The following is a 27,258-nucleotide window of genomic DNA, read 5'->3' as shown; positions in this document are numbered from 1 at the left end:
TTCACATTCAGGGCAGAGGCCGTGAACCCTGCGTTTACAGTGGAGCCTCGGCATCCAGAACAGTGCCCTGCACTCAATGAATGAATGAATGAATGAATGAATGAATGAATGGCTATAATTAGCACTGAGCCGGCTGGGTTTGGGTGGGACCTACCATTTCCGTGGTACCCCCTCTCCGATGTGTGGGGGAGCCCAGCTCAGGCACTTATGAATGAATGAATTAGTGAATGAATGAATGCATGAATGTATGGCTACAGTTAGGCTGAGCCGGCTGAGTTGGGGGTGGACCTGCCATTTCTGGGCACCCCTCCCTGCTGTGTGAAACCGGGCCCAGACACCCCATGAATGAACAGATGAACGAGTGAGTGAATGGCTGTGATTGGCACTGAGCTGGCCAGGTTGGGGTCGGACCCGCCGTTTCTTGACATCTCCTCCCTGGTTGCAGGGGTGAGGGCTGGCCCAGGCGCCCCATGAATGGATGGCTACAGTTAGGCTGAGCCGGCCGGGCTGGGGACGGGCTGGGGACAGGCTGGGGACAGGCTGGGGCCGGGCTGGGGCTGGGCTGGGGCTGGGCTGGGGACGGGCTGGGGCCGGGCTGGGGCTGGGCTGGGGACGGGCTGCCATTTCTGGGCCCTCTTCCCTGGTGTCAGTGGTGGGGGAGGCGCACCCCGCCCAGGCCTCACGACTCCCTTTGTGTTTCAGGTCCTCCTTGTCAGCTCCTCACTCAGCGACCGGGACCAGAGCCTGTTCCTCAGCGCGGACGAAGGCGCCACCTTTCAGAAGCAGCCCATTCCCTTCTTCGTGGAAACTCTGATTTTTCATCCCAAGGAGGAAGACAAGATCCTCGCCTACACAAAGGAGAGCCAGGTGAGACGTGCAGGTGCCGCTGGCGTGGTCTGTGGGGCTGCGGTCCGCTCCACCCACCCGGAGGCGAGTGCCCGCGTGGAGCACAAGGGACCCGGAGCCCCTGGGCTGGCTGAGGAGGAGCCTCCCGGGGCTGCCGGCTGGGACGCTGGACCATGGCCCTCCTTGGTGCAACCTTGAGGGGCCTCGCCCGCCTGGCCGTGCCGTGGGAGCTGAATGAAGTGGTGGTGGGCGGAGCACGGGGCTCAGAGGTTGGAGGGGAGCCAGTGAGTGGCAGGCCATGAGGATCATGCCTGTCGCCATCCCTCTCTGCCCGCCAGTCACAAGGCCTTTCTCCACTTCTGGAACATTCTCCACACCCTCACCAGGCCTCACGGGGCCTTTCCCTCAGCCTGGAATGCTCTTCCACCCTCACCAAGAGTGGTGGCTTGTTCTTCAGACCCCCAATCAGCATCCCCTCCTCTGGGAGCTGTGTCCATGGGGCTCAGCAGAGAACTGAGGCCCCATCCACGGGAGAGTGGGGGAGTGGGGGGCCAGCCTGGTGGGGAGCACTGGGCTGCATCTGCGGGGGGTGCCCACCTGGGTTCTGAGGCTGGGGCAGGCTTTGTTCCTCCCTTGCAGCCGTGGGAACAAATGGCCACAGGCTGCTCACTTGGAGCAACAAAAACGTACTCTCACAGATCTGGAGGCCCACACTCCAAAACCAGTGTCACTGGCCCAAGATCAAGGTGTCAGTGGGCTGCACTCCCCCTGGGCTCTAGGGAGGAGTCCGACCTGCCTCTTCCAGCTGCTGGCAGCTGCCAGTATCTCCTTCAGGGCGGCCTCACACCTCCCTCTGCCCCATCTCCACACTGCCTACTGCGTGAGCGTGTGTGTGTGTGTGTGTGTGTGTGTGTGTGTGTGTGTGTGAGAGAGAGAGAGAGAAACTGTATGTGAGCATGTCGGGGTGTGGGTATGTGTGAGTGTGACAGCCCATGTGAGCGTGTGTGGTTATTTTTAGGAGTGTACACAAGTGTGTGTGGGTGAGAGCCTATGTGAGCATGTGTGGGTGTTTGAGTGTGCATGAGTGTGTGGGTGAGTGTGTGTGAGTGTGTGTGAGTGTGTGTGTGTGTGTGTGTGTGTGAATCTCCCTCTGCCCCTGCTTTCTGTAAGGACTCAGGGGATTTTGTTTGGGGCCCATGCAGATAGTCTGGGTGATCTTCACAGCTGGAGACCTCAACAATCCCATCTGCAGGTTCTCTTTCTGCCCTGTGAGGTAATGGCTACAGGTTCTAAGGATTAGGTCATGGATACCTTTTGGGGGCCACTCTGAACCTAGCACCTCTGCCCAATAGGAGGTGTGGGCTCCACAGTTGCAGGAAGGGTTCCAGTAGGAGGCCTGGCTCTGGGTAGAGCAACTGAGCCAAACTGGGCTGAACAGTCAGGGAACAAGAGGAACAGCACACGTCTGTCTCTCTCCAGTGCACTGAGGCTCCCACAGGCTGACTCCAACCAGAGGCTAGAGGAAGAAGGTCAGTCTCAGGGCCAGCGATGGGTGGATCTGTCTACATAGGTCAGCTCCCAGGGTCAGAGAAGGGTTGGAAAGAGCCAGCATGAACCTGGAGGGCAAACGGAAGCTGCCCACATCAGCAGCCTTCCCTGTGCACCCGAGGCCAGCTTGGGCCCCAGCATTCTACACTCTTCCATGCTCCTGTGCTTCTCTTTCTCAACACTGATCACCATGGGTATCTGTTAGTCCACATCCACATTGCTGTAAAGAACTACCTGAGACTGATTTACAAAGAAAGAGGTTTAATTGACTCAAAGTTCTGCATGGGTGGGGAGGCCTCGGGAAACTTAATCATGGTGGAAGGGGAAGGGGAAGGGGAAGCAGGCATCATCTTCACAAGACATCAGGAGAGAGAAAGCGCACGTTGGGAACTCAAAAATACTTTTAAACCAACAGATCTCACAAGAAGTCACTCACTATCACACAAGAACAGCCTGGGGGTAACTGCCCCTGTGAGCCAATCACCTCCCACCAGGTTCCTCCCTCCATGTGTGGGGATTACAATTTGAGATGAGATTTGGGTGGGACACAGAGCCAAACCATGTCAGGTAACTATGTATTTGTGCAATTATTTGATTATTGTCTATACCCAATATACACACTTGGGGCAAGCTCCTTGAAGGCAGGGAAGGTATCTGGTCTTTTTCACCACTTTAATCTAAATTGTCTGGCTGAAAATATTAGTTGGATGAATAGATTGAGGATGGGTAGATAGATGGATGGATGGATAAGCAGGGATGGACAGATTAATGAATGGATAGATGTATAGATGATTAATGGATGGATGGGGATGGGTGGGTGGGTGGATGCATGGATGGGGATGGATGGTGGATGGGTGTAGGGTGGGTGGATGGATGGATGGATGATGGATGGGTGGATGGATGAATGGATAGATGGGGATGGATGGGTGGATCAGGATGGATGGATGGATGGATGGATGGGTGGATGGATGGATGAATGGATGGATGGGAATGGATGGGTAGACGGGGATGGATAGATGGATGAGTGGGTGGGTGGATGGGGATGGATGGATAGATGGTTGTATGGGTGGGTGGACAGATGGATGGGTGGATGGATGGATGATGGATGGATGGGTGGATGGATGGGTGGATGGGGATGGATGGATGGATGGGGATGGATGGATGGTTGGGGATGGATGGGTGGGTGGATGGATGGATGGGTAGATGGATGGGTGGTTGAATGGATGGGGATGGATGGTGGATGGGTATAGGGTAGGTGGGTGGGTGGATGGATGGATAAATGGTTGGGTGGATGGATGGGGATGGATGGGTGGATGGATGGGTAGATGAACGGATGAGTAGATGGGTGGATGAATGGATGGGAATGGATGGGTAGATGGGGATGAATGGATGGATGAGTGGGTGGGTGGATGGGGATGGATGAATAGTTAGTTGTTTGAGTGGGTGGACGGATGGGTGGATGGGTGGATGGATGGGTGGATGGGGATGGATAGATGGATGAATGGGTGGATGGATGGGTGGTTGAATGGATGGGGATGGATGGTGGATGGGTATAGGGTGGGTAGGTGGGTGGGTGGATGGATGGATGAATGCATGGGTGGATGGATAGGGATGGATGAGTGGATGGGTGGATGGGGATGGATGGTGGATGTGTGCAGGGTGGGTAGGTGGATGGATGGATGGATGAATGGTTGGGTAGATGGATGGGGGTGGATGGGGATAGATGGGGATAGATGGGGATGGATGGGTAGATGAATGGATGGGTAGATGGGTGGATGAATGGATGGATGAGTGGGTTGGTGGATGGGGATGGATGAATAGGTGGTTGTATGGGTGGGTGGACAGATGGATGGGTGGATGGTGATGGATAGATGGATAGATGGGTGGATGAATGGATGGATGAATGGATGGATGGATGAATGGATGGATGGATGGATGGATGGATGGATGGATGGGTGGGTGGATGGTGGATGGATGGTGGATGGATGGATGACGGATGAATGGCAGACAGTTTGTTAGATGAATGAATGATAAATTTCCACCAATAGGGACTGTCCAGGTCAGGGGCCTCCAAGTGAAGATTCCTGGCTGGGCTTTGCCATGGCTCTCGACAGGACCTGGCCCCCTTGCCAAAGTTTGGTCTTCCCTGACTGGTGTCTCTGCATTTCCCGGCCTCCTGGGCTGCCTGTTTGCTCCTGGCACCTTCCTTGAGGATAGCGTGTGCTTCTGGGTATTAATAGTGCTACTTAGCCTTCCATGTAATTAGACTAAAGCACAATCACAGAGACTTATTTTCCCGCAGAAATTGACTGCATTGCAATTGCTCTTTAATTTATGGTGCCCTGAAAAATTAATGGAGCTGAAATCTCAGTTATTTGCTTTGGTTCTTTTCTAACTTAAGGAAAGAAAAAGGCTTAGTCGCAGCTGTAAAACGAATAAGGAATTTGAGGAAATTAATAACAATGACAACAGGGCTTTAGTTTTTGAGGGGGCTGTGCAGTTTTTCAAAGCTCTCTTAATTCCCAAGAAGCAGGGTGGTGTGGTGGAACACGCCAGCTTTGACTCCAGCAAATCAGGTGTATTAGGCAGGCATCTGCGGCAATCACACTGAGTAACACACAGCCCCAGGCCTCCATGGCTTACGGAAACAAGCACTATTTCTTCTTCCTGGGGCTCTGTGGGTTACCTGGGGCTCTTCTTGGCTTTGCTGGGATTGGCTGGATGAGGTCCCTGGTTGCTGGTGGAGTTTGGGTCCCTACAGGACTCTTACACTGGGAGCGTGCTGTTCTCATGACGGAGGGCAGAGGCTCCAGGGGTTACAGAGCAAATCATACAAGCAGCTTTAGCGTAACAGCTTTGACCTGGAAAATATCACATCCCCTCACACAGTCACATGCCAGGCCCAGAGTCAATGGAGTGGACACGGTTACTCCGTTCCAAGGATTTGCAGATTTGTGCAAAGCCAAAGCCTTCCTCCTTTTCCTTCCCTCCCTCCTCCGTCCCAGATGCCGGCCCTGCCTCCAGCAGACACCTGTCCGCCTACCCACAGACTGCCCTGTTCCGCGACTGTACGATGCTTCTCTTACACCTCATTATAATTTGGGTCACTCTGAGGCTGCTTTGCTTGGAGCCTGGACAGCCTTCCTGGGTGAACAGCATAATACACGTTTCTTCCAAGCCTCAGCCGACTGCAGCCGGCCCTTGGGGTTGGTAGTCCGTGAGAGCCCGGCAGTCCCTTCCCACAGCGGCTTCCTGGGGGCTGCTGACGTGAAACTGGCCAACCTGTTCTCTGTGTGCTCGGTCCTCAGACCTGCTTGCTAAGGCAGAGCCTTGGGAACTTACTTCTAGAAGCATAAACTCACTTTTACATTTTATTGTATTTTATTCCCCATCAAGCATTTCTTCCCATCGCTGTGCTTCCCAGCACCGTGAGAAATTGATCTGAGCCCAGGATTGCCTTTCAGAAACTTAGTAGGGCAGAGAAGACACCTTTGGGTGGGCAATCAGGGAAGACTTCCTGGAGGAGGAATGTTTGAACAGGGGCTTAAAGAATGGATCAGAATGAATGTTTACTTTTGAATACATCATCAGAGCGATAAAGATGATCATCTATGACAAGAAAGAAAGAAAAACCCTCACAGTCCCCCAGCCTTAAGTAAAGCAGTGTTTGTATTTATCCATATTAAAGAAATAGTAGAAAGTGCTGGCAGTGGGTGGGAGGACATCCCTGATATGAGGTGGACAGAGGTGCAGCCTTCACGGTGGCTGCTGCGAATATCGGCAGGTTCATGAGCTGCCACAAGCTTCAATGCCACGTTGATGGCTCCCTCTGACTTCAGAACAGGGAGGAGACTGCGCGTCTCCTGAGGAACAGAACAATTCTCTCAGCACCGAGAAGCCCTCACTCAGCATGCGTTCGTTTGGCTCCAAGAATTTTCATCTGCGGGGCTCAGGGTGGGAACAGTACTCCCCCCGGATATGTAAGCAGAAAAGGGATTGAAAGGGATTTAACAGGAGGGATCAGTGCTGTCAAAATTGCTGGGAGAGTCAGAGAGGGGCGGTAGGCTGGACCCCGCTCCACCCCAGGACGCCTCCTGGAAGTCTGCAGTGCAGACCCACCAGGGAGCTTCTGCCTCTGTCCGTCAGGAGGGTGGGGACCGGAACCTCCTGGATGTATCAAGCTCAAAAACCGGCGGCTGGTGCAGCTGATGTTGCCTTTGCCACAGCCTGCACCTGGTAACTTCCACAAAGCCAGCCACAGGATGCTGGAATGCAGAGTCCAGCTGCTGCCTTCACCACCACCACCAGCACCACCACCACTACCTCCACCTAAACCACCTCCACCACCACCACCACCTCCACCACCAGCACAACCACCACCTCTACCACCTCCACCACCACCACCACCACCGCCACCACCACCACCAGCACAACCACCACCTCTACCACCTCCACCTCCACCACCACCACCACCACCACCACCAGCACAACCACCACCTCTACCACCTCCACCACCACCTCCACCTTCACCACCAGCACAACCACCACCTCTACCACCTCCACCTCCACCACCACCTCCACCACCACCACCAGCACCACCACCACCTCTACCACCTCCACCACCACCTCCACCTCCACCTCCATCTCCACCTCCACCACCACAACCACCACCATCACCACTACCTCCACCACAACCACCACCACCTAAACCACCTCCACCACCACCGCCACCACCACCACCTCCCCCTCCACCGCCACCACCACCACCACCACCTCCACCACAATAACCACCACTACCACCATCACCACCACCACCACCACTTCCACCACAACCACCACCTCTCCACCACCTCCACCTTCACGATCACCACCACCACCTCCTCCACCACAACCACCACCAACTCAACCACAACCACCACCTCCACCACCACCTCCACCTTCACCTCCACCACCACCTCTCCACCACCACCACTTCCACCAACACTACCTCCACCTCCACCACCAGCACAACCACCACCTCTACCACCTCCACCACCACCACCAGCACAACCACCACCACCACCACCTCCACCACCAGCACCACCACCACCTCCACCACAATAACCACCACTACCACCATCACCACCACCACCACCACCTCCACCACAACCACCACCTCTCCACCACCTCCACCTTCACGATCACCACCACCACCACCTCCACCACAACCACCACCAACTCAACCACAACCACCACCTCCACCACCACCTCCACCTTCACCTCCACCACCACCTCTCCACCACCACCACTTCCACCAACACTACCTCCACCTCCACCACCAGCACAACCACCACCTCTACCACCTCCACCACCACCACCAGCACAACCACCACCACCACCACCTCCACCACCAGTACCACCACCACCTCTACCACCTCCACCATCACCACCACCACCACCACCACCTCCACCACAACAACCACCACCTAAACCACCACCACCACCACCGCCACCACCACCACCTCCACCTCCACCGCCACCATCACCACCACCACCACCACCTCCACCACAACCACCACCAACTCAACCACAACCACTACCTCCACCTCCACCACCCCCACCTCCACCACCACCACCTCCACCACCGCCACCACCACCACCTCCACCTCCACCTCCGCCTCCACCTCCACCACCACCACCTCCAGCACCACCACTACCTCCACCTCCACCACCACCCCCTCCACCACAACCACCTCCACCACCTCCACCACCACCACCTCAACCACCACCACCTCCACCTCTAGCACCTCCACCACCACCACCTCCACCACCGCCACCACCACCACCTCCAGCACCACCACCACCACCTTCACCACCATCACCTCCACCACCACCACCACCCCCTCCACCTCCACCTCCACCTCCTCCACCACCACCACCTCCAGCACCATCACCATCTTCAGCACCACCACCACCATCTCCAGCACCACCACCATCCAGCTTCCAGAGCTGGAAGGTGGGCACAGCAGCCTGTGCTGGGACCTTGCTGGCAGTAGACATGACCCAGTGGGGCAGGAAAAAGCTTCCACCTCACTTTCTCCTTCCAAACCTGGCCAGAGTGCATCCCCCGAACTGAAAATCCAGCTGCAAGGAAGTCCACGCGGTGTCGGGCTGCAGCTTCCAGGCCTCTGCAGTGCAACAAGGCACCCTGGAGTGAGGAACGAAAGCATGTTGAGTGCCACCAACCACATCAGACTGCCACTAAGAGTCCAGGGCATCTCCGAAACCACGGGAGACCCCCGTACCCTCTTCTGTGTGCCCTTCCTGGGCCCTCATGCTGCTCCCGTCCCTCCCTCCTGTCCTGCCTCACTCCGGCCTTTTATCTTTGCATGAGGGTAAGGGGCGTGTCCTCGCTCGCCAGCTCCACTGCTTTCTGAGACTCCGAGTGATGAAATTCACCCTTCCCCAGGACGTACCCATGCAGGTTTCAGCCGCGGTAACTGGGCTGTCCCGGATGTGCTGATTCTTACTCGCTGCTGTTTGTCTTTTATTAAGCAGAAGTGTTCTATTTCTGCAGCCGTTGATGGCGGATAGTAAAATCGACTCCCCGGAGAGTGAGCTGGAAAGGCTTCATAAAGCTCCGGCAGGCGTCGTAAACGCAAGCGCGAGGCGGTGATGACAATGATAATGTCATCCGTTAATGCGGGGGCTTTATTGCCTGGCTCGCAGGCACCCATGGCCACGACTCACTTTTTATGCACGTGTTGACTGTGGGTATGAGCAGTGCCCTCCCGATTTGCAGATGGGTAAATTGAGACATGAGATAGAAGGGTGGCCTGGCCTGAGTCACTCAGATGATCCAGAGAAAGGGCTGGAGGTGACCAGCCATCCTTCTTGAAGGCAGGGGTGACTCCTCAGCCCATGGTACAGTCCCATGAGCTCAAGTCTGAGAGATGAGAATTGCTGCCGCAAGGGAGTGCTGTGTGACCTTGAGTGACTTACCTAACCTCTCTGAGCTTCAGCTGTGGGACCTTGAGCAACTTGCCTAACCTCTCTGAGCTTCGGTTTTTTTCATTTGTCAAGAGCAGGCGTCCCCAAGCTTCTTACACAGGGGGCCAGTTCACTGTCCCTCAGACCGTTGGAGGGCCGCCACATACTGTGCTCCTCTCACTGACCACCAATGAAAGAGGTGCCCCTTCCTGAAGTGCGGCGGGGGGCCGGATAAATGGCCTCAGGGGGCCGCATGCGGCCTGCGGGCCATACGTAGTTTGGGGACGCCTGGTCAAGAGGGAAATTGCCATCTTATGAGTGTGTTTGTGAGTGTGTACATGTGTGTTTGTATACAAGTGTGCTTCTGTGTCTGTGTTCATGTGCGTGCATGCGGGTGTGTGTGTGTGTGTGTGTGTGTGTGTGTGCGGGTATGTGTGTGTGAAGTGAGGTGGCATCCAACAAGCACAGCTCGGTGCCTGGCTCCATAAAAGGCCACAGCCGCTGCCAGGCTCTCACCGAGGCCCAGACGGAAAAAGAAGTGCAGCCAGCGGCCGCCTCTGTGGGTGTCCACTGAGCACAGACCGCACGCCGGGCACTGATTTACAAGCTTACTAAAGACTCCTTGCTCTCATGAAGTGTATGTTCTAGGGGATGAACTTTCTTTAAAAAGTCCTTTCTGAATGAAAGGTGATGGCTTCTTACCGTACACCCTGGAGCACGTGTCGGCAAACCCTGGGCTGTGGCCGGGGTCCGTCACCAGAGCTTCCCTGGCACACAGCTGCGCCCATCTCTGTGCCCCAGCGTCTCTGGCTGCCTTCCTGCTCCCAAGGCCGTGGTGAGTGGTTGCTACAGAGACCACACGGCCTCCGCGGCTGAAAATATTTACTACCTGAATGTGTTTACCAGCCCCTGCCCTAGAGTCAAACATGATCATTCAGTCAGCAGGTGGGCCGTGCGCACCAGCAGCCACGGATTCCGGGCTCGCGCTGGTACCTCAGGTGAGCCAGGCAGGTGTGTGCCCTTGAGCTGCGAGCGGCGTAGCAGGGGAGAAGGAGGTAATCTCCCAGGACGCGAGGAAGTCAGCGAACAGCTGCTCTGGCGTGAGCTCCCCACAGTGCATGCGGGGCCGGTGAGCTGGGGAGAGGACCACCAAGATGCCAGCTGCTGAGCCGGGCTGGGCTGGGAGGACCTCAGGTGGGGGTGGAAGGTGGACACAATCCTATGGCTTGATTGTGTCCCCCCAGATTCCTATGTTGATGTTCTAACCTCTGGTATGAAAGAATGTGATCATATTTGGAGATGGGGCCCTTAAATTAACATTAGACTATTAGGGTGGGCTCTAATCCCATTTGACTGGTGTCCTTATGAAAAGAAGAGATCAGGACACAGACGGAGCCGGGAGTGGCAGTGTGCACCAATACTCCTGGCACGTGGGGAGGCCCAGGCAGAAGGATCGATAGTTTCAGGGCTGCAGAGAGCTACGATTGCACCTCTGCTTTCCAGCCTGGGTGACGGACTCTGTTTCAAAACAACAAACACCGCGAAAGACAGGCGCAGAGGGAAGACCACGGAAAGACGAGGGAGGTGGCGGCGTCTGCGAGCCGAGTAGGGAGGAACCAACCCTGCCGATTCCTCGACTCTGGACTTCTGGCCTCGGAGTGGCGAGAGACCACGTTCTGTTGTTTAAGCAGCACCCGCTGGGGCACGTGGTTACGGAAACCTTGCCGACTAATACAGCATCCCGTGTGAAGAGAACATCAGGGCGGAAGCCCAGGGACGGGAGGCACATGCCGTTTCGGGGTGGGGAGGATCCCGCTGGGGGAGTGTGACTTATGTGACACCAGAGGGGGTGTGGTGGGAACGTGGCCTGGGGCAACCACTCAGGGCCTCGGAGAGCGGACTCTCGCCTGCAGAGACGTGGAGCTGGGAATGCGGCTGCCCTGAAAACCAGGAGGTAGCAGGGAACGAGGTGGGGAGGGATGGTCCGGGCAGAGGCAGGGCTCACAGAGGCTGGAAGCGAGGGAGCAGACAAGCGGATTTACATCACAGTGTGTGGCTCAACAGAGCTGGAGCCCAGCACGTGGGGACGGGGAGGAGGGGGCCCCCATTCCACGTGGCCAGGGCTTGGGGAACGGGGTTAAGGGAGCCCATTAAGTTGTGCTGAGCAAGACACAGGCTCTCAACCTCTTCTCGACCTCTTATTTATTTATTTTTTTTGAGACAGAGTCTTGCTCTGTTACCAGGCTGGAGTACAGTGGCACAATCTCAGTTCACTGCAACCTCCACCTCCCGGGTTCAAGCGATTCTCCTGCCTCAGCCTCCTGAGTAGCTGGGATTACAGGCTTTTGCCACCACACCGGGCTAATTTTTGTATTTTTAGTAGAGACGGAGTTTCAGCGTGTTGGCAAGGATGGTCTCGATCTCTTGACCTCGTGATCCGCCCACCTTGGCCTCCCAAAGTGCTGGGTTTACAGGCCTGAGCCACCACGCCCGGCTCAACCTCTTTCTTTAAGATGATCTGGCAGTCACGCGTGCTTTCTCCAGGTGGGTGGTGGCGAAGGAGGGTGGCTAAACAAAGTGAACTTCCAGCCCGACTGAAGAGAAAGATGATTTCACTCATGGTACCAGGAGCAGAAAGTACAGTCGGACAGCCACACAGACAGACAGCTGCCTTTCTCGCCGCTTACACTCAGGGCCACGGGCAGAGCAGCCATCCCTGCAGATGCCGTGGGACGTGGGGCACCTCCGCCGGGACAGTTCCACGATGCAGGGTCCTGCCTGCTTCTCTTCAGCGTCAGGGAAGAGCGAGGGGATGCTTGCTGAAATTGCACTAGCGACAATGGTGGGGTCTGCTGTTTTCAAGATGAGCTCAGGAATTCCGTCCACTGCTGGTGAGGGAGGAAAGGCGGTGTGAGGAACATCCATTTCTGATGCGGACAAGGAGGGCAGGGGCATTGCCAGCTGCCCAGGATTTGCTGCCTTTTACACCTGCAGTCTCCCGGCCGTGGTTGCTTGGACAACCGCCCACCCAGTCTTGTGGTGGACTCAGCCCTTGGCTGGTTCTTCTGACCTGCTCATCCGCAGGGAACCTGCCAGGGATGGCCCACATGAGCGCTCCGGTGTGTTCATCTCGGCTCTGAAGCATGAACCGTGGTAAAGCTTTGCTGCTGCAGGACCGGCTAATTGGTAGCTTGAGCGTTTTAGCATCGCTGCAGTAGCTTGCATAGTGTCTCGTCGCTGGAGCTTCCCAGATGGGAGCCTGGGGGAGGCAGGAGCAGCTGAGGGCGGGTGGGGAAGCTGGGTGGCCTGAGATGGGATGGGGTGCTGGCCCCTGAGGGCTCTGCTTACAGCGTGGCAGGTGGGCTGGCGGGCACCTCTGGGATTGTGGCTGGAGGACCTGGTGGATGGTGGGAAGAAGAGAAGCCATTTACTGAGACCAGAGAGGAGGAGGACATGGAGGCTGGGCCTCTAAGCCAGTGGCCTTAGTAAAGGCCTGACCCAGGGGGTGACTTTGAACTGAGTCTTGAACATAGACTGGGGACGAGGAAAACATTCCAGGCAGAGGGCACGGCAGGTGCAGATGCTCAGAGGACTCTGGGCACACATTAGCACCACAAGCGTGAGTGAGCCCGAGCGGAGTGTGCCTGGGGTGGGGGCATGCAGGGAGTGTGCGGGATGACAGCTGGGGGTGGGGGCCTGACGGCCTGGGGGGCTATGTACCCATGTGAGGGCGTGGGATTTTCTGGAGGCCACACTTCTCCTGGAAGGTCTGTGTGGAGACTGGCGGGACCAGCTGTGCTCTGCAGCCGCAGGAGCGAGGGCTGGGAGCAGGGGTCCATGGAGATGGTGTGGCCCACTGGGTGGTGGTCCTGGGTGGAGAGGGGTGTGGCATGCAGCTGGTTCAGGGTACACAGTTGCGTCTGAAGCATGGTGACTTATTAGACATGGCAGTAGGAAGGCGAGGACAGGGACCCAGAGAGGAAAAGGCCCAGGGCAGTGGCCTTGGAGGCGGGGTCAGGAGCAGGGGGTGATGAGCACTGGGCAGCCCAGGTGGGCTTCCAGGAGAAGGGGGCACACCTGCCTGTGCTGAGAGGCAGGGCTGCACAGGGCTGGGCTTGATGAGCCGTCTCCCTTCTGAGATTCTGCACATCCTTCCTGATGACCAGCAGTGGTGGCAGCCGCGTCCACAGCAGCAGTGACATCCATGATGTCATCGGCTCCTCACAACGTAGTGCCTGTGACAAGGACGTGGGGTAAAGACAAGGAGCACGTGGCACAGAGGAAGCCAGTCATGCCGGCCCTGGGGGCCAGGAGCTGTGGCCTCTGACCCTGGCTGCCGTTCGTGTGAATGTCGTACCCGTTATGCAGATGGAGAATCTGGGTTGAGTGGTTGGCTTGAGCCTCCCTTCCTTCCCGGGCCAGTGATGGAAACCGTGCTCAAATGATTCATTCTAGAAAGATCCTGGTTACAGAAGGAAGAAAGAGACGTGCATTCAAATCACAGATAATTCAAGTGCAGGTCTGACGGGTGACCCTGGGTGAATCACTCAACTGCTGCGAGCCTCCGTCTTCAGTCTGCACAAGGTATTTTTAGAAGCATCTACTTCCCGGCGATGTTATGGAGGCGCCTTGAGAGGCAAAGGGCCCGGCTGGTGCTCGCATGCGGGGTGGATCCTGCTATTACAGGTGTTACCAGGCGGTGATCACGACAGGACGTGCTGTGTGCGTGGCAGGCACACCTGCTTTGCTGTACGCCTGGATAATCCCACAGCGTCCCTTCGTGCAAGAGGACAGATTCCCATTTTAAAAAAGCGGTGAGGCCGGGTGCGGTGGCTCAAGCCTGTAATCCCAGCACTTTGGGAAGCTACGGCGGGCGGATCACAAGGTCGAGAGATCGAGACCATCCTGGCCAACATGGTGAAACCCTGTCTCTACTAAAAATACAAAAATTAGCTGGGCGTGGTGGCGCACGCCTGTAGTCCCAGCTACTCGGGAGGCTGAGGCAGGAGAATTGCTTGCACCCGGGAGGCGGAGGTTGCAGTGAGCCGAGATTGTACCACTGCACTCCAGCCTGGCACCTGGCGACAAAGTGAGACTCTATCTAAAAAAAAAAAAAAAAAAAAAAACCGGTGAAACTGAGGCTCAGAACAGCGTGGGAACGCATGCAGGGTCTCCTGCTGTGCATGGTGGGTGCTAATGGAGCCAGGCCTGCTGGAGCCCAAGAACCCTGGACTCACAGACTCTCCCCTTTGAAATGCTACAGCTGGGCATCATTTTATAGATGGGAAACTGAGGCAAGGAAATGTCTCCACAGCCATGACACAGAAGCAGAGGCCAGCTCCAAAGACCCAGGTTCGCCTCCCTGTCCAGCCCTCTCTCCCCTCTCAGCCCAGCCTGCCTCCTCCATCAGCCACACCCGTGCAGCGGAGCCCATGACCTCTCCTGTCCCAGGCCTGAATATGCAACAAAAAACACGGTGAGCTCTGAGCTTTGCTTGTGTAGCAAGGATTTCGGCACGTAATGCTCCGGGGGTGCAAAGGATCCCTAAACCCCACGTGGCCCGTCCTCCCCTGAGGAATGCAGGGCGGGCCGTATTGCACCAGTGCAGCCCCTACCCCCAGAGGGACAGCTGGCAAAAACAGCACGAAAATCAAAGACGAACTGGGGACATCAGTTATAGTATCACTGGCCCAGCCCAATGTCTGCGTTCACTCTTCACCTGGGAGTTAGGGATGAAACGTATTGAAATGTAAATGAATGCTGAGCAGGTCAGCGGAGACGCAAGGGAAAAAAGGGACAGTGTCTCGGGTTGCCCAGGACAGGAAAAGCAGGCAGGCGCGGCGGGTACGCTGTGTGTCAGACATGGGCTAGACTTCCAGAGCACAGGCTGCAGTTGAATCATCCTGACCTTCTGAGTGAGAATGACGATTGTCAGCCCAGTTTCACGGCTGGGAGAAACTGAGGCTGGCCAGGTAGCTGGCTCCAGGGGGGGATGAGAGCCCAGGCTTCCTGGCATTGCTGTTAGGAGAGTGTCCCAGCCACTCTGGAGACAGAGGAGGTCAGACTGCCTCCAGGAGGCCCCTCTGCCATCTGGTTGTCTCCTCCAGAGTGGACAGAGGCCCCTCCCAGTGGCTGTGCCAGACCCCTGTTGATTCCAGCAGGGATGGCACCATGCCCAAGAGGCCACAGAAGAGACCCAGAAACATCAAAGGAGACACCGGGTTTATTGGAGGGCGTTACACGCAGGGGCAGTCTGGTGGCAGTGGGCTGGGCGGGAGAGCCCCACAGTTGATGTGGCTTCTTCCCCGCTCCGCACCCTCCTGCTAGCAACCTCCATCCAACCCAGCACAGAGGGCCTCGGCCCCATGGGGCCTGCGTTCCAAAGGAGGGGCCGGAATCGGTCCTCATGGGTAAGGGGTGAACCGCGGGTTGGCCACTCCCTTATTCCTTAGCTGGGGACCCATTGTGCTTAGACCATGGGATCATTCTCAGCGCGAGCGAGGGGCGGCTGTCAGGTGCCTCTGCCGTACCCCGGGGAGGGAGGCTTTTGCCGCCTGCTGAAAACCCTTCCCTCACTCCCAGCCCTGGGAGAGGAAGTCACAGCTCTGTCCCCTCCCCCAGCACCAGCGCAGCCTGCCTGTGACACTGGCCTTGGCGCCCTGGGGCCTGGCATCCTGGAGCCAGCTGCGGGATCTGTGTTTGGTCATCACCTTCCCCTGGAACGGCCTCCACCTTCCTCGGCCGCCGACACCCCCACACCCCTCAGATGCTGGCCTGACGCCAGGCAGTGAGTCAGTGGGGAAGAAACCAGGGGCCCATCTGGATCTTCCACAGGGGAATTGAACACTGGAGGCTCTGGCGGGGCCGGAGCAGCACCGAGGGAGGCAGGCCCGCCAGGAGGCCACACACACAGCTGCCGCCCCGGGATGCAGGGCCCAAGGGCCCAGGTGGCCCGGCACAGTCAGGGCTCCTGACTCCTGGGTCCCCGCCTGTCCTGCTGGGCCCGTCCCAGCTCTCCTGTGTTAGATAACACAGAGGACCCTGCCTCCTCTGGGTCTCCAGGGCATGGCAGCTGCCTGTGGCGCCCGTCAGGGTCATGGGCAGCTCGGGGCTGTGACCCAGCACCACTGCCTCAGACAGCACCCGTGCTCTGTGAGCTCCCACGGAGGGGAGAAAAGGAAGAATCTCTCCACCCATCAGGTTCATAGCTAAGGCCTCCGTTGCAAGACACTAACCAGACAGAAGCAAAGCAAATTCACGTCGTTCAAGTCTCCTGTGACATGGGAGTGCTCCAAATGAAGGCCCAGAGAGACAGGAAGTCCGTGTTTGATGCTTCGCTTTGGTGGACGGGGGCTGGTCCTGGAGAAGAGTGACGGAGGGCAGGGGCTGTGATCCGGTGAGGGGAAGCGGGCAGGGGCTGCGGCTTAGCCAGGCTGCGTGTCCAGCGTCTTCTCAGCCTCCTGGTGTGGCATCCCTCGCCGGGCCTGGGGCAGGACACCTGTCACATGAGGGACTTCTGGGGGAGGGTGGAAGAAGGTCGGGGGACACCCTTCCTCAGCTTAGGGGCTGCTTCAGGAGAGGAAGGAGAGGGAGGAGAATAGGCTTCCTGCTTCTGCTCTGTTCTCGGTTTCCAAGATGCCACATTTGGGGGAGTGTTTCCAGCACCCATAAGCAGCTTCTCACATGGAGAATGGAGCTGTGAAATGCCACCCCCTGGCGTGGCCAAGAGCGGTGCCCTGATACAGAGGCCCCTCCCCGCCCCCACGCCGCTGTGCCCGAGAGCTGCCCCGCCTATTGCCAGAGCGGATCTCGGTTCCCTCCAGGACTGTCTTGTCCATGAAGGAGGCTGAGGCCCTTTTCCACAGGCCTTCATGGAAAGGGGAGCAGCTCTGGGCCTTGCCTGTGGCCCTGGCAACTTCACCTGGCACTTCCAAAGCTCATCGCTTGATCAAGGTCCTGTCTCCCCTTGAGACCCCCAGGCCAGAGCCCTGGGTGTGAATCCGAGGGCCGTCTGCCTCTTTCCCTCCGCCCCAGGCCCGGGACCCCCGGCCCCGTCCACTCCTCCCAGGGACTGGGGCACAGATCCAAGGACCCTCTCACCCCCTTGCTCCGCGTACGCCTCAGGGGAGCAGTCCAGCTGCCTGCACGGGCCTCTCTCCAGCCCTGCCCTGCTCTCCATTCTACCCTGGGCCCAGGCCTGGCCTCCTCAGGCCTCCCTGCCTCCACCACAGCCTCTGGTGTGGGCTCCTGAAACACAGTCTGGCCACCGACCCCCTGAGCGCCTCATCTTATCCGGACTTGGTGGTGGTTTTGGGCAGGGCCAGCTGTGTGACTCACAGGTGAAAAGTGTTGACAGTCAGATCAAATGCTTTCCCTTCCTTCTGCACTCTCTCTCTCTCTCTCTCCGGGCCTGTCACGACATTCTTGAGGAGCCATTTGACATTGTGCTCTGTGGCTCACAGGGACACCCTCCCAGGCCCCCAGCACCGGCCTCTGTTCAGTGAGCAGGGCACCCACCCCTGCCCCTTCCCGGGCCCAGGCATGGCCCTGGCACTCACCAGGGACAAGGACAGTGTGGAGACAGGACTATGGGCACAGGCAGCTGAGATGGTGTCACGAGGGGGGCTCAGGGCTGGAGAGGGACCCTGGGCTGTCAGCCCTACACATGCTCTCTTGACTCGTCAGCCTTCACTTCCAAAGCTCCAATTAAAGACAAAATTATTAAGAAGTTCAAGTTGGCAACTGCAGAGAATTATTCTGAGCAAGGTCCCTGGGCTGTGACACTGGTCACAGGCTGTGAGGCTGGCCCTGGTGTCAGGCCCCAGCCCACCTGTGCCTGCACTGACCCCTGTGGCAGATGCCACACCCCTACCCTGGCACCACCACTGTCCTGCTCTGACGTCCTTCCCTCCTCCAGCCCTGGCAACATGAGCTCCCTCCTCCCAAACGCCCTTCCTCCCTCCCTCACACAGGATTATAAAGTCCCTCCCACCTTCGAGGCTCAGACACACCTCCTCTGTGAGGACCCCCAGGATTTCATCCTGGAGAACCTCCTCTCCTAGCTTGTGCCAGCTGGCCTGGGGGCAGGAATGGTGCCTCACGGAGGCCATGAGGTTGGGTCTGCACCCTAGCATGAGCACAGTGCCTCTGCGTGGCCGCTGGAAAAGGCTGGCTTCTGCTAGGGATCTGCTGTGCGGGGACATCTGCCTCTCTCAGCAGCAGCTTATTCCTGATGTCCTCACCAAGCGTTCGTTTCTCCTTTTTCTGCCCTAAAGCTCTACGTGTCATCCGACTTGGGGAAAAAATGGACGCTTCTGCAAGATCGAGTGACTAAAGACCACGTGTTCTGGTGAGAGCGCTTCCCCCGACCCCTTGGGAGCCCCCCAGGGGCCCGCGGCTCCCTTTCTTCCCCTGGACCCTCCCCAGCCCGGGCAGGGTCCCCACCATCTACTGCCTTTGCCCACAGCCCCACACCCGACTCATCCCAGGGAACCCCCAGTCGTTCTTTCTGCCCCGCAGTGGGTGGCATCAGAAATGGCAGAGTCCGGGGGTTGGTGTCCCTCGGGCCACGTTTTTACCTACGAACCAGCTATGTGGACCTGTGCCACTGCTGTTCCCTCCCTAAGCCTCGAAGCCTCCCCAGTGGGGACAGGTGCTGATGTACATGTCCCCAGCACAGCCCCCCGCTCACCGCTCCTCGATCCCCGCCCGACCCAGGCCCTGACTCAGCCCCTGACAAACAGCTCCCATGGGTGCTGACCTAGCCTGCCTCAGCCCTGCTTTCCTGCTGATCCATGCCTGGGCGCCCCTCCTGTAGCCCAACCTGTCTCCCTTCCCAGCCCCTGCTGGGTACCAACGAGCAGGCTCCGTTTGGGGTTGTACCCCAGAAAAGCCCCCACCCCGGCCTCCTGAGGAGCCAGACCCGAGAAAGGGGGCTCCCATCCCAGGCAAAGGGCCACTGGGGACCTGCATCACACAGCAGGTCCCAGCCCCTTGAGTGTATCCTCAGGGAGTCTATCAGTGCACTTCCTGGACAACAGGCCAGGCTCACTGCACCGGGGGGGGCCTCGGCTCTCCTTGAGGAATGTCTGTGGGATGTGCCCGTGAGGGCCCCAGAGGGCAAGGGCTTGCCCAAGATCACAGGCAGCAGCACTGGGCCAGGAGCAGTGCAGCAGCCGCTCAGAGCTGATGCTTGCCCCTCTCCTGCTGGGGCCATGCACGTCCTTCTGTTCGCACGGCCCTTCCAGACGCACACCGCTCTGTGTGCTGATTCCACGGCATCCCTCTTTCTTATGTGTGCAGACACAGGCACATGTGCGCACACACAGGTACACGCACACACGCACACATACACATGCACGCACACACACATACAAATCATGCACACAAGCACAGGTGCAAACACACAAACATGCATACACACACACGCACGCACAGATGCACATGCGTACACAAGCACACATGTGCAAACATGCACACACAAGCACATGCATGCACAGGCACACACATGCACATATGCACATGTGAACACACATACACACATACAAATCATGCACACAAGCACACATGCAAACATGCAAACATGCACACACATGCATGCACGCACAGAGGCACACGTGCACACAAGCACACATGTGCAAACACATGCACACACAAGCACATACATGCGCACATGCACACATGTACACATGCACATAAGCACACACATGCACACACACGCAAACCCATGCACAGACACATGCACACACATGCACACAGGCACACACATGCACACAGGCATGCACATGTGGACACATGTACACATGCCCACACAATCACATAGACACAATGCACACACGCACACAGGCACACACATGCACATGTACAAATGCACACACATGCACATGCACACACGCACACAAGCACACATGTACACATGCACACACATGCACGCGCGCGCACACACACACACACACACACACAGTGCTAGCCTCTTATCCCACGTGTGCAACAGACCATTGTGCAGGCCACAGCCGGGTCCCTCCAACAGAAAAGCACATGGGAAGGGCTTCCTACCCGTCTCCCTTTGTAACGTCACACTGACCGTGGCAGGAGACTGGCGTCTTGGCCACCCCACAGGCTGAAGGAAGGCTTTTTCCTCCTTTGGAATGCTGACTGCTGGTGGGCACGGCCTTGGCTCATGGAGAGACGTAACAGCCGCCTCTCCTTGGGCTGCCCACGGGAGGGCCCGGTTCCTCCCTTGGAAACCAGAGCTCTGCCATCCATCACTGGCCTTGTCATTGCTGTCAACTATCAGGAGCCAGGGCAGCCCTGCCATGGGACGCCTGGGCCTGAGCGCTCTCAGAGGTGCGGAGCAGAGCCAGGAGGCGGAATTTCTGAGCCGGGTGGCTCTGAGGAATTAGTGGAGCTCTGTTCACTCCCAGGCCAGGCCAGGCTCCTGGGCAGCTCTCCAGTCAGAGAAAGAAACCGACCCACAGCGCCCAGAGGGAAATTGGCAATAATTCAAACATGTTATTATCTCAGGCAAATCAAATTGTTTTCTCCCGGAAGTGTCTCAAATAGCGCAGAGTTGTTATTGGAGGGAATCACAGTGGGCGCTGGCCCCTGTGGCCCCGGGATCTCTCCTGGAGCGTGGTGACAGCCGTGGGGATGCCCGCGGCCCTTGTAAGCAGTAAATAATGCTGTTTTGACAGCATTTCCAAGGAGCTCTTTGTCCTTGAACTGACAGCAGGAATTACCAAAGCCCTGTGTTCTGTCTGAAGCTCAGACTCATTCACGTTGCGCTAAGCTACTCAGCAAGCAAGCTCATTAGAGTGGTCTGCGAGCGGTAGGGAGCAGTCCCGGGTGCCCTGAAACCTGCTGCCTCCTGGGCAGGGCCGGGCGAGGCCCCACACCCTGCCCTCAGTGTCTCCATGCCCCAGCACAGAATCGTAACAGCAGCCGCCCCGCAGCCACCCAGCTTTGAATACTGAGTGTCTGCCGGACAGCGCACTGAGGCTCTGAATGCTCCATTCCACGGCATCCCCACAGCAGCCCGGGGGGTCTCCCTCACGCCACGGGGGGAACTGAGGCTCGGAGAGGCTTGGGCACTCATTCTAGGTCCCATGTCACAAAGGGGAGCTGAGACTCAGAGAGGGTCGGGCACTCATTGTAGGTCTCATGCCATGGGGGAAACTGAGGCTCAGAGAGGGTTGGGCACACATTCTAGGTCCTGCTGCCCCCCAGCTGCAACCCTGAGCCTTGGTCCACCTCTGGCTGTGGCCAGTGGCCCTTGTCACTCTCTTGGGTGGTGTGGCCGCCTGGGCTTCACCGGGCGTTCCTGCATCTGCCTCCTTGCTCAGCCCCCCGATCGCCCAGGGAAAGCCTCAGCCTACCTCCCCCATCAGCTCCGGGTCTTGGCTCTGGTGCAGGCCCCGGGGGGTGGCAGGGCCTAGAAGGAAGAGGTGGAGGGCTCCACCTACAGTCTTTGTTATCACACCTTTCAGGGCTCAGCACTGGAGCCGCCCTCAGCACAAACGGAGGGCAAGTCAGTTCCCGCTTCCCCAGAACACTCATTCCCTGAGGGCTGCCTGCCCCAGGCCATCTCACAGGCCTGCCGTTTCTAGGCAGGGAGAGTTCAAGGAGCAAGAAGGCCTGTGTGTCAGGCTTGTCACTTCCTGAGGGGCGTGGGGCTCTAGCTGAGATGTTATAGTGCCGTCTAAGAGAGTCTTCTAGACCCATGGCTGATGGACTCAGAGCAGAAATCAGGCCTCAGATCGCCTGTACACCTGTGTGTAGTCCAGGGCCCTCGCCAGCACACTGAGAAATGAATGTGGGAAGGGCTCAGAGCAAGAGACTAAAGGCATGAATGTGGCAAATGAGTGAATTTACAGGGTGAATGACTGAGTGAGTGATGAGTTAGTGAGGTAATGAATGAGTGAATGAATGAGAGAATGAGTAACTGAGTAAATGAGTAACTGTGTGATTGAGTGAGGAAATGAATGAGTGAGGAAATGAATGACTGAGTGAATAAGTCACTGAGTGAATGAGTGAGTGAGTGAGTAAATGAGTGACTGAGTGGCTGGCTGGCTGGCTGAGTGAGTGAGTCTGTGATTTAGTGAATGAGTGACTGAGTAAATGACTGGGTGAGTGGATAAGTGAGTGAGTGAATGAGCAAGTCTGTGATTGAGTGACTAAGTGACTGAGTAAGTGAATGAGGGAGTGAGCGGGTCTGACTGACTGGTTGAATGAGTGAGTCTGTGCCTGAACAAGTGATTGAGTGAATGAGTGAGTGACTGAGTGAGTCTGTGATTGAGGGAGTGACTGAGTGACTGAGTGAGTGAATGACAGAGTGAGTGAGTGACTGAGTGACTGACTGAGTGAGTGAATGACAGAGTGAGGGAGTGACTGAGTGAGTCTGTGATTGAGGGAGTGACTGAGTGACTGAGTGAGTGAGTGACTGAATGGCTGAGTGACTGAGTGACTCTGTGATTGAGGGAGTGACTGAGTGACTGAGTGAATGAGCAACTGAGTGAGTGAGCAAGTGAGTGACTGAGAGAGTGAGTGACTGAGTGAGTGAGTGACTGAGTGAGTGAGTGACTGAGTGAGTGAGTGACTGAGTGACTGAATGACTGAGTGACTGAGAGAGTGAGTGACTGAGTGACTGAGTGAGTGAATGAGTGAGTGACTGAGTGAGTGAGTGACTGAGTGACTGAATGAATGAGTGACTGAGTGACTGAGTGACTGAATGAATGACTGAATGACTGAGTGACTGAGTTAGTGAGTGGCTGAGGAGTAACTGAGTGAATGAATGACCGAGTGACTGAGTGAATGAGTGAGTGAGTGAGTCTGTGATTGACGGAGTGAATGAGTGACTGAGTGAGTGAGTGAGTGAGTGGGTGGGTGAGTGAGTCTGTGATTGAGTGAGTGGGTGAATGAATGAGTGACTGAGTGAGTGAGTGACTAAGTGAGTGAATGAGTGAGTGACTGAGTGAGTGACTGAGTGAGTGATTGAGTGAGTGAGTGACTGAATGACTGAGTGACTGAGTGAGTGAGTGAGTGAGTCTGTGATTGACGGAGTGAATGAGTGACTGAGTGAGTGACTGAGTGAGTGAGTGAGTGAGTGGGCGGGTGAGTGAGTCTGTGATTGAGTGAGTGGGTGAATGAATGAGTGAGAGCAGGGGGAGGCTTTGCACAGGCCAGGTGTCACTGCCCCACTTCACGGATGATGGATGATCAGGCTAAAATTCCATCTTGCTAGTGGTGGGTCTGCTGCTGTGGGGAACAATGTCTGCCTGTATTCCGGAGAGAACAATGTCAGGCCCAAGACCTCCTTTCCAAGGAGCTTACAAATGGTCTATTCACAGCAGCCGAAATCATTCCACCTTGGAAGGGAAAGCTCTTTACCTAGGGTCAGAGTGATTGATGCTGGCACCCTGTGTTTGAAATCTCAATGGTCTTCGGGGAGTCCCAGCCAGTTCCCGCCACATGGCACATCTGCGGGGCCTGTGTCACTCAGACTCACTTACAGATTTCCTCTGTCCACCTGGGGCCATTAGAGTGGACCTGGTCCCTGAAGGAGGTGAAGCAAATGGCGGTCCTGGTGTGAGGCAGGTTGGGAGGAAGGTTGAGAACCGAATGGGGCCGTATCTGGGTGGGAAACTCAGTGATGGGGAGAGGCCGTGGGAACTGGGCGCTCTGCCTGGGACATCACAACCTCCTTCAAGCAGGCTGTGGGGGTGCTCCTGCCCTCAGCACTGAGTGGCCACTCACACCAGGAAGTGACTTCCTCATCTTGAGGCTCAGTTTGCTCTTGGGCAAAGTGTCCATGAGAGGGGCTGGTGTGGTAAATGGATAAGCAATTTTAACAGTCATTAGCTGGAATGACCAGCCACCAAACCCAGGAGTTCCCAGGGAGTCTCGCTTTGCAGAAGGCTAAAGCAGGGGGAGGTTTTCAGTGTGAGCAAAGTGGTGGGTAGATGGCAGTTCGGTAGGCACATGGAGATAGGGAAATCTGGGAGATGGGATGTGATGCTTGGTTTGAGAAACCCTGGACCAGATCCTCACTAAGGCTCCTTTCATCTAAAAAATTCTACACTCCCCTCCTGGGAGCCAGGCTCAACGCTGGGCATATGCTGGATATGACACCAAAATTGGACCCCATCCCTGCCATGCCTGCAGGACCAGCCCATGCCCCATCCCTGCCCTCCCTACTGGACCAGCCATGTCCCACCCCTGCCCTGCCTGTAGGACCAGCCCATGCCCCACTCCTGCCTTCCCTGGAGGACCAGCCAATGGAGCTGGGACCCTGGGACATATCTTCTGTCCCATCTCAGGCCTCATTACAGGTGCTTCACAGACTTGGCCCCTCAGAGAACCCCCATGAGCGAGGTGTTATTGTGCCATCTTAAGGACAGGGAGCCTAGGCTCAGAGAGGTGCCCTAACTGCTTGAGCTCCCATCTTAAAGGTGTCATAGAACTGCAAAGGGAGCTCAGCCAGCCCAGGTTGGGGTCCCCCCACTCAAGCCAGGCTCCTCCCGGGTGTCCCCATGCAGCCCCCCCAACTGCAGGCTCTGGAGGTGGGCCACGCAGCTGATTTGTCACAGCATTCTCCATGCCAACAAGGCTGGACACGGCTGTGTTGCATCAGATGGACTCGTGTCTGAGGTGCTTTGTAAATTGCTGAACACGGCACCAGTTGGATTCATCAGAAGTGCCCACTCAGGTCCCCAGCATGATTGGGCAGTCTCCAAAACTCAACAAGTGCCCGATATCCACTTGGCCTTGCGCACACAAGGGATGAGTGAGGCAGGATGGCCAGTGCCCTCTGTCCATCTCCCAGGAAGTGCAAAAACACAAATCTGGAGACAGCCCAGGCCACAGTAGAAGGGGTGTTTGAAGGGCCACTCTGATGATCGCGCCCAGAGGGCCACATGTGTACCTCAGTATCACCTCCACCTGTCCCCTAAGTCTTAAGCCCATCTAAGAATATGGCGTTGAATGCCATCTGCATTCCAGACACATGTCCAGTGGCTTGGTCACTCGTGATATACACCAGGCAGCCAGATAGCAACTCGGGATGCTGCCTTATCTGTTCCACACCCCTCACGCTCCCACTACTCAGGCCAATGCCAAGAAGGAAGGAAGTGCAGAGGGACAGAGGAAGGAATCCCCAAGGTTTCTGTGGGATATAAGACAAATGCCCAGAAGACAAAAGCCTTCTCAGCCTCAGATTTTTAATATATAAATGGAGTTTCCATTCCACCTCAAAGTCCTGTGATGGAAACAAGGTAATCATCATAAAGTGCTTAGTTCAACAGGCAGCGTGTAGTCAGCGTTGAAAAAATGGCTCTTCCTTTCACTTCCCTTGCTTTAAGTCTCATTTAACCATTTAATAAACACCTATTATGAGCCCCCCACACACATTCCCCATGGTCAGAAAGACTGTAGCCTCCCAAAGAACTGGCTTCCACCTACTCATGGGGAAAGATTTGTCCTCACACTACAAGTATAGGAGAGAGCTTCCTCCCATTCCTGCCCATGTCCCCTTCCTGTGTGGCAAGATGCTGCTCAGTAACAGACTTCACCTTCTGAGCCCTAGTGTGACCAGCTGGCATGGCAACTTATCGACTTCAGTCCTAAAGAGTTTGAGCCTGAAACAAATGTTCATAGATCTTTTTCTAATCTGTGAGATTACTGAGGCAAGGACAAGAGCAGGGACCTGAAAAGTGCACCTCTATATGTCCAGCCCTAGCCCAGGGCCAACTTGTAGTAGGTGCTCAGTAAATGGGTGGATGGGTGCATGCATGGATGGATGGATGGGTGGAGGGATGGATGGATGGATGGATGGATGCATAGATGGATGGATGCCTGGATGGATGGATACATGCATGAATGGGTGATGGATGCATACATGGGTGAATGGGTGGATGAATGGATGCATGGATAGGTGGATGAGGGATGGATGGATGATGGATGGATGCATGAATGGATGACTGCATGATGGATTGATGGATGGATGGATGCATGATGGATGGATGGGTGATGGATTGATGGATGCATGGGTGATGGATGGATGGATGGATGGATTGGTGGATGCATGGATGGATGGATGGATGGATGGGTGAAAGGGTGCATGGATGGGCAGATGGATGGATGCATACATGCATGGATGGATAGATGCATGGGTGGGTAGAAGCATGGGTTGGTGGATGGATTGATGGATGCATGGATGGATGGGTGATGGGTGGATGGATGCATGGGTGGATGTGTGCATTGGATGAACGGATGCATGGATACACAGGTGGATGGATTCATGGGTGAATGGATGGATGGCTGGATGGATGATGGATGGATGAATGGGTGATAGATGGAAGCATGGATGGATGGATGGGTGATGGATGGATGAATGATGCATGGATGAATGGAGGGATGGACGATGGATGGATGGATAGGTGATGGATGGATGAATAGATGCATAGGTGGATGGATGCATTGATGGATGCATGGATGGATGGATGGGTGGGTGGGTGGATGGATGGATGGTGGATGGATGGATGGGTGGATGGACTAATGTGTGGTGGATACGTGAATGCATGGATGGATGGATGGGTGATGAGTGGATGGATGGATGGGTGGATTGATGGATAGATGCAAAGATAGATAGATAATGGGTAATGGATGGATAGATGGTGAATAGGTCGTTATGTTGTGCGTGGCCTCCTCACTAGCCTGCGCACTCCTAGAGCACAGAGGCTGTGTCTTGTTTATCTCTGAGCCCTCAATCCCTGGCAAATAGTGAGTGCTCTGATTTTTGTTGTACACACAGCAAGTTGACAGAGACATGACCTAGGACAGGTGGCATCCAGCACAGTGAATGCAGCACCAGGGTGGAGAGCAATGCTGACAGAGTGGGCG

The 27,258-nt window shown here is 56.3% G+C and overlaps 1 protein-coding gene across 7 annotated transcripts in view; it reads left to right on the top strand.

Moving 5' to 3' along the window:
• Window positions 1-27,258, top strand: part of SORCS2 (sortilin related VPS10 domain containing receptor 2) — a 556,267-nt gene that overhangs the window by 443,680 nt on the left and 85,329 nt on the right. For all 7 annotated transcript variants that reach the window (XM_074395857.1, XM_074395856.1, XM_074395854.1 and 4 more), the window contains exons 4-5: window positions 703-867; window positions 18,639-18,712. In XM_074395857.1, coding sequence (XP_074251958.1) covers window positions 703-867; window positions 18,639-18,712 — 239 coding nt within the window. The remainder of the gene's footprint in view (window positions 1-702; window positions 868-18,638; window positions 18,713-27,258) is intronic.

This window comes from Saimiri boliviensis, chromosome 3 (assembly GCF_048565385.1).
Source record: "Saimiri boliviensis isolate mSaiBol1 chromosome 3, mSaiBol1.pri, whole genome shotgun sequence".
Taxonomy (NCBI): domain Eukaryota; kingdom Metazoa; phylum Chordata; class Mammalia; order Primates; family Cebidae; genus Saimiri; species Saimiri boliviensis.
Note: the sequence above shows the minus strand (reverse complement) of the source record. Positions and strands in the feature narration are given on the sequence as shown.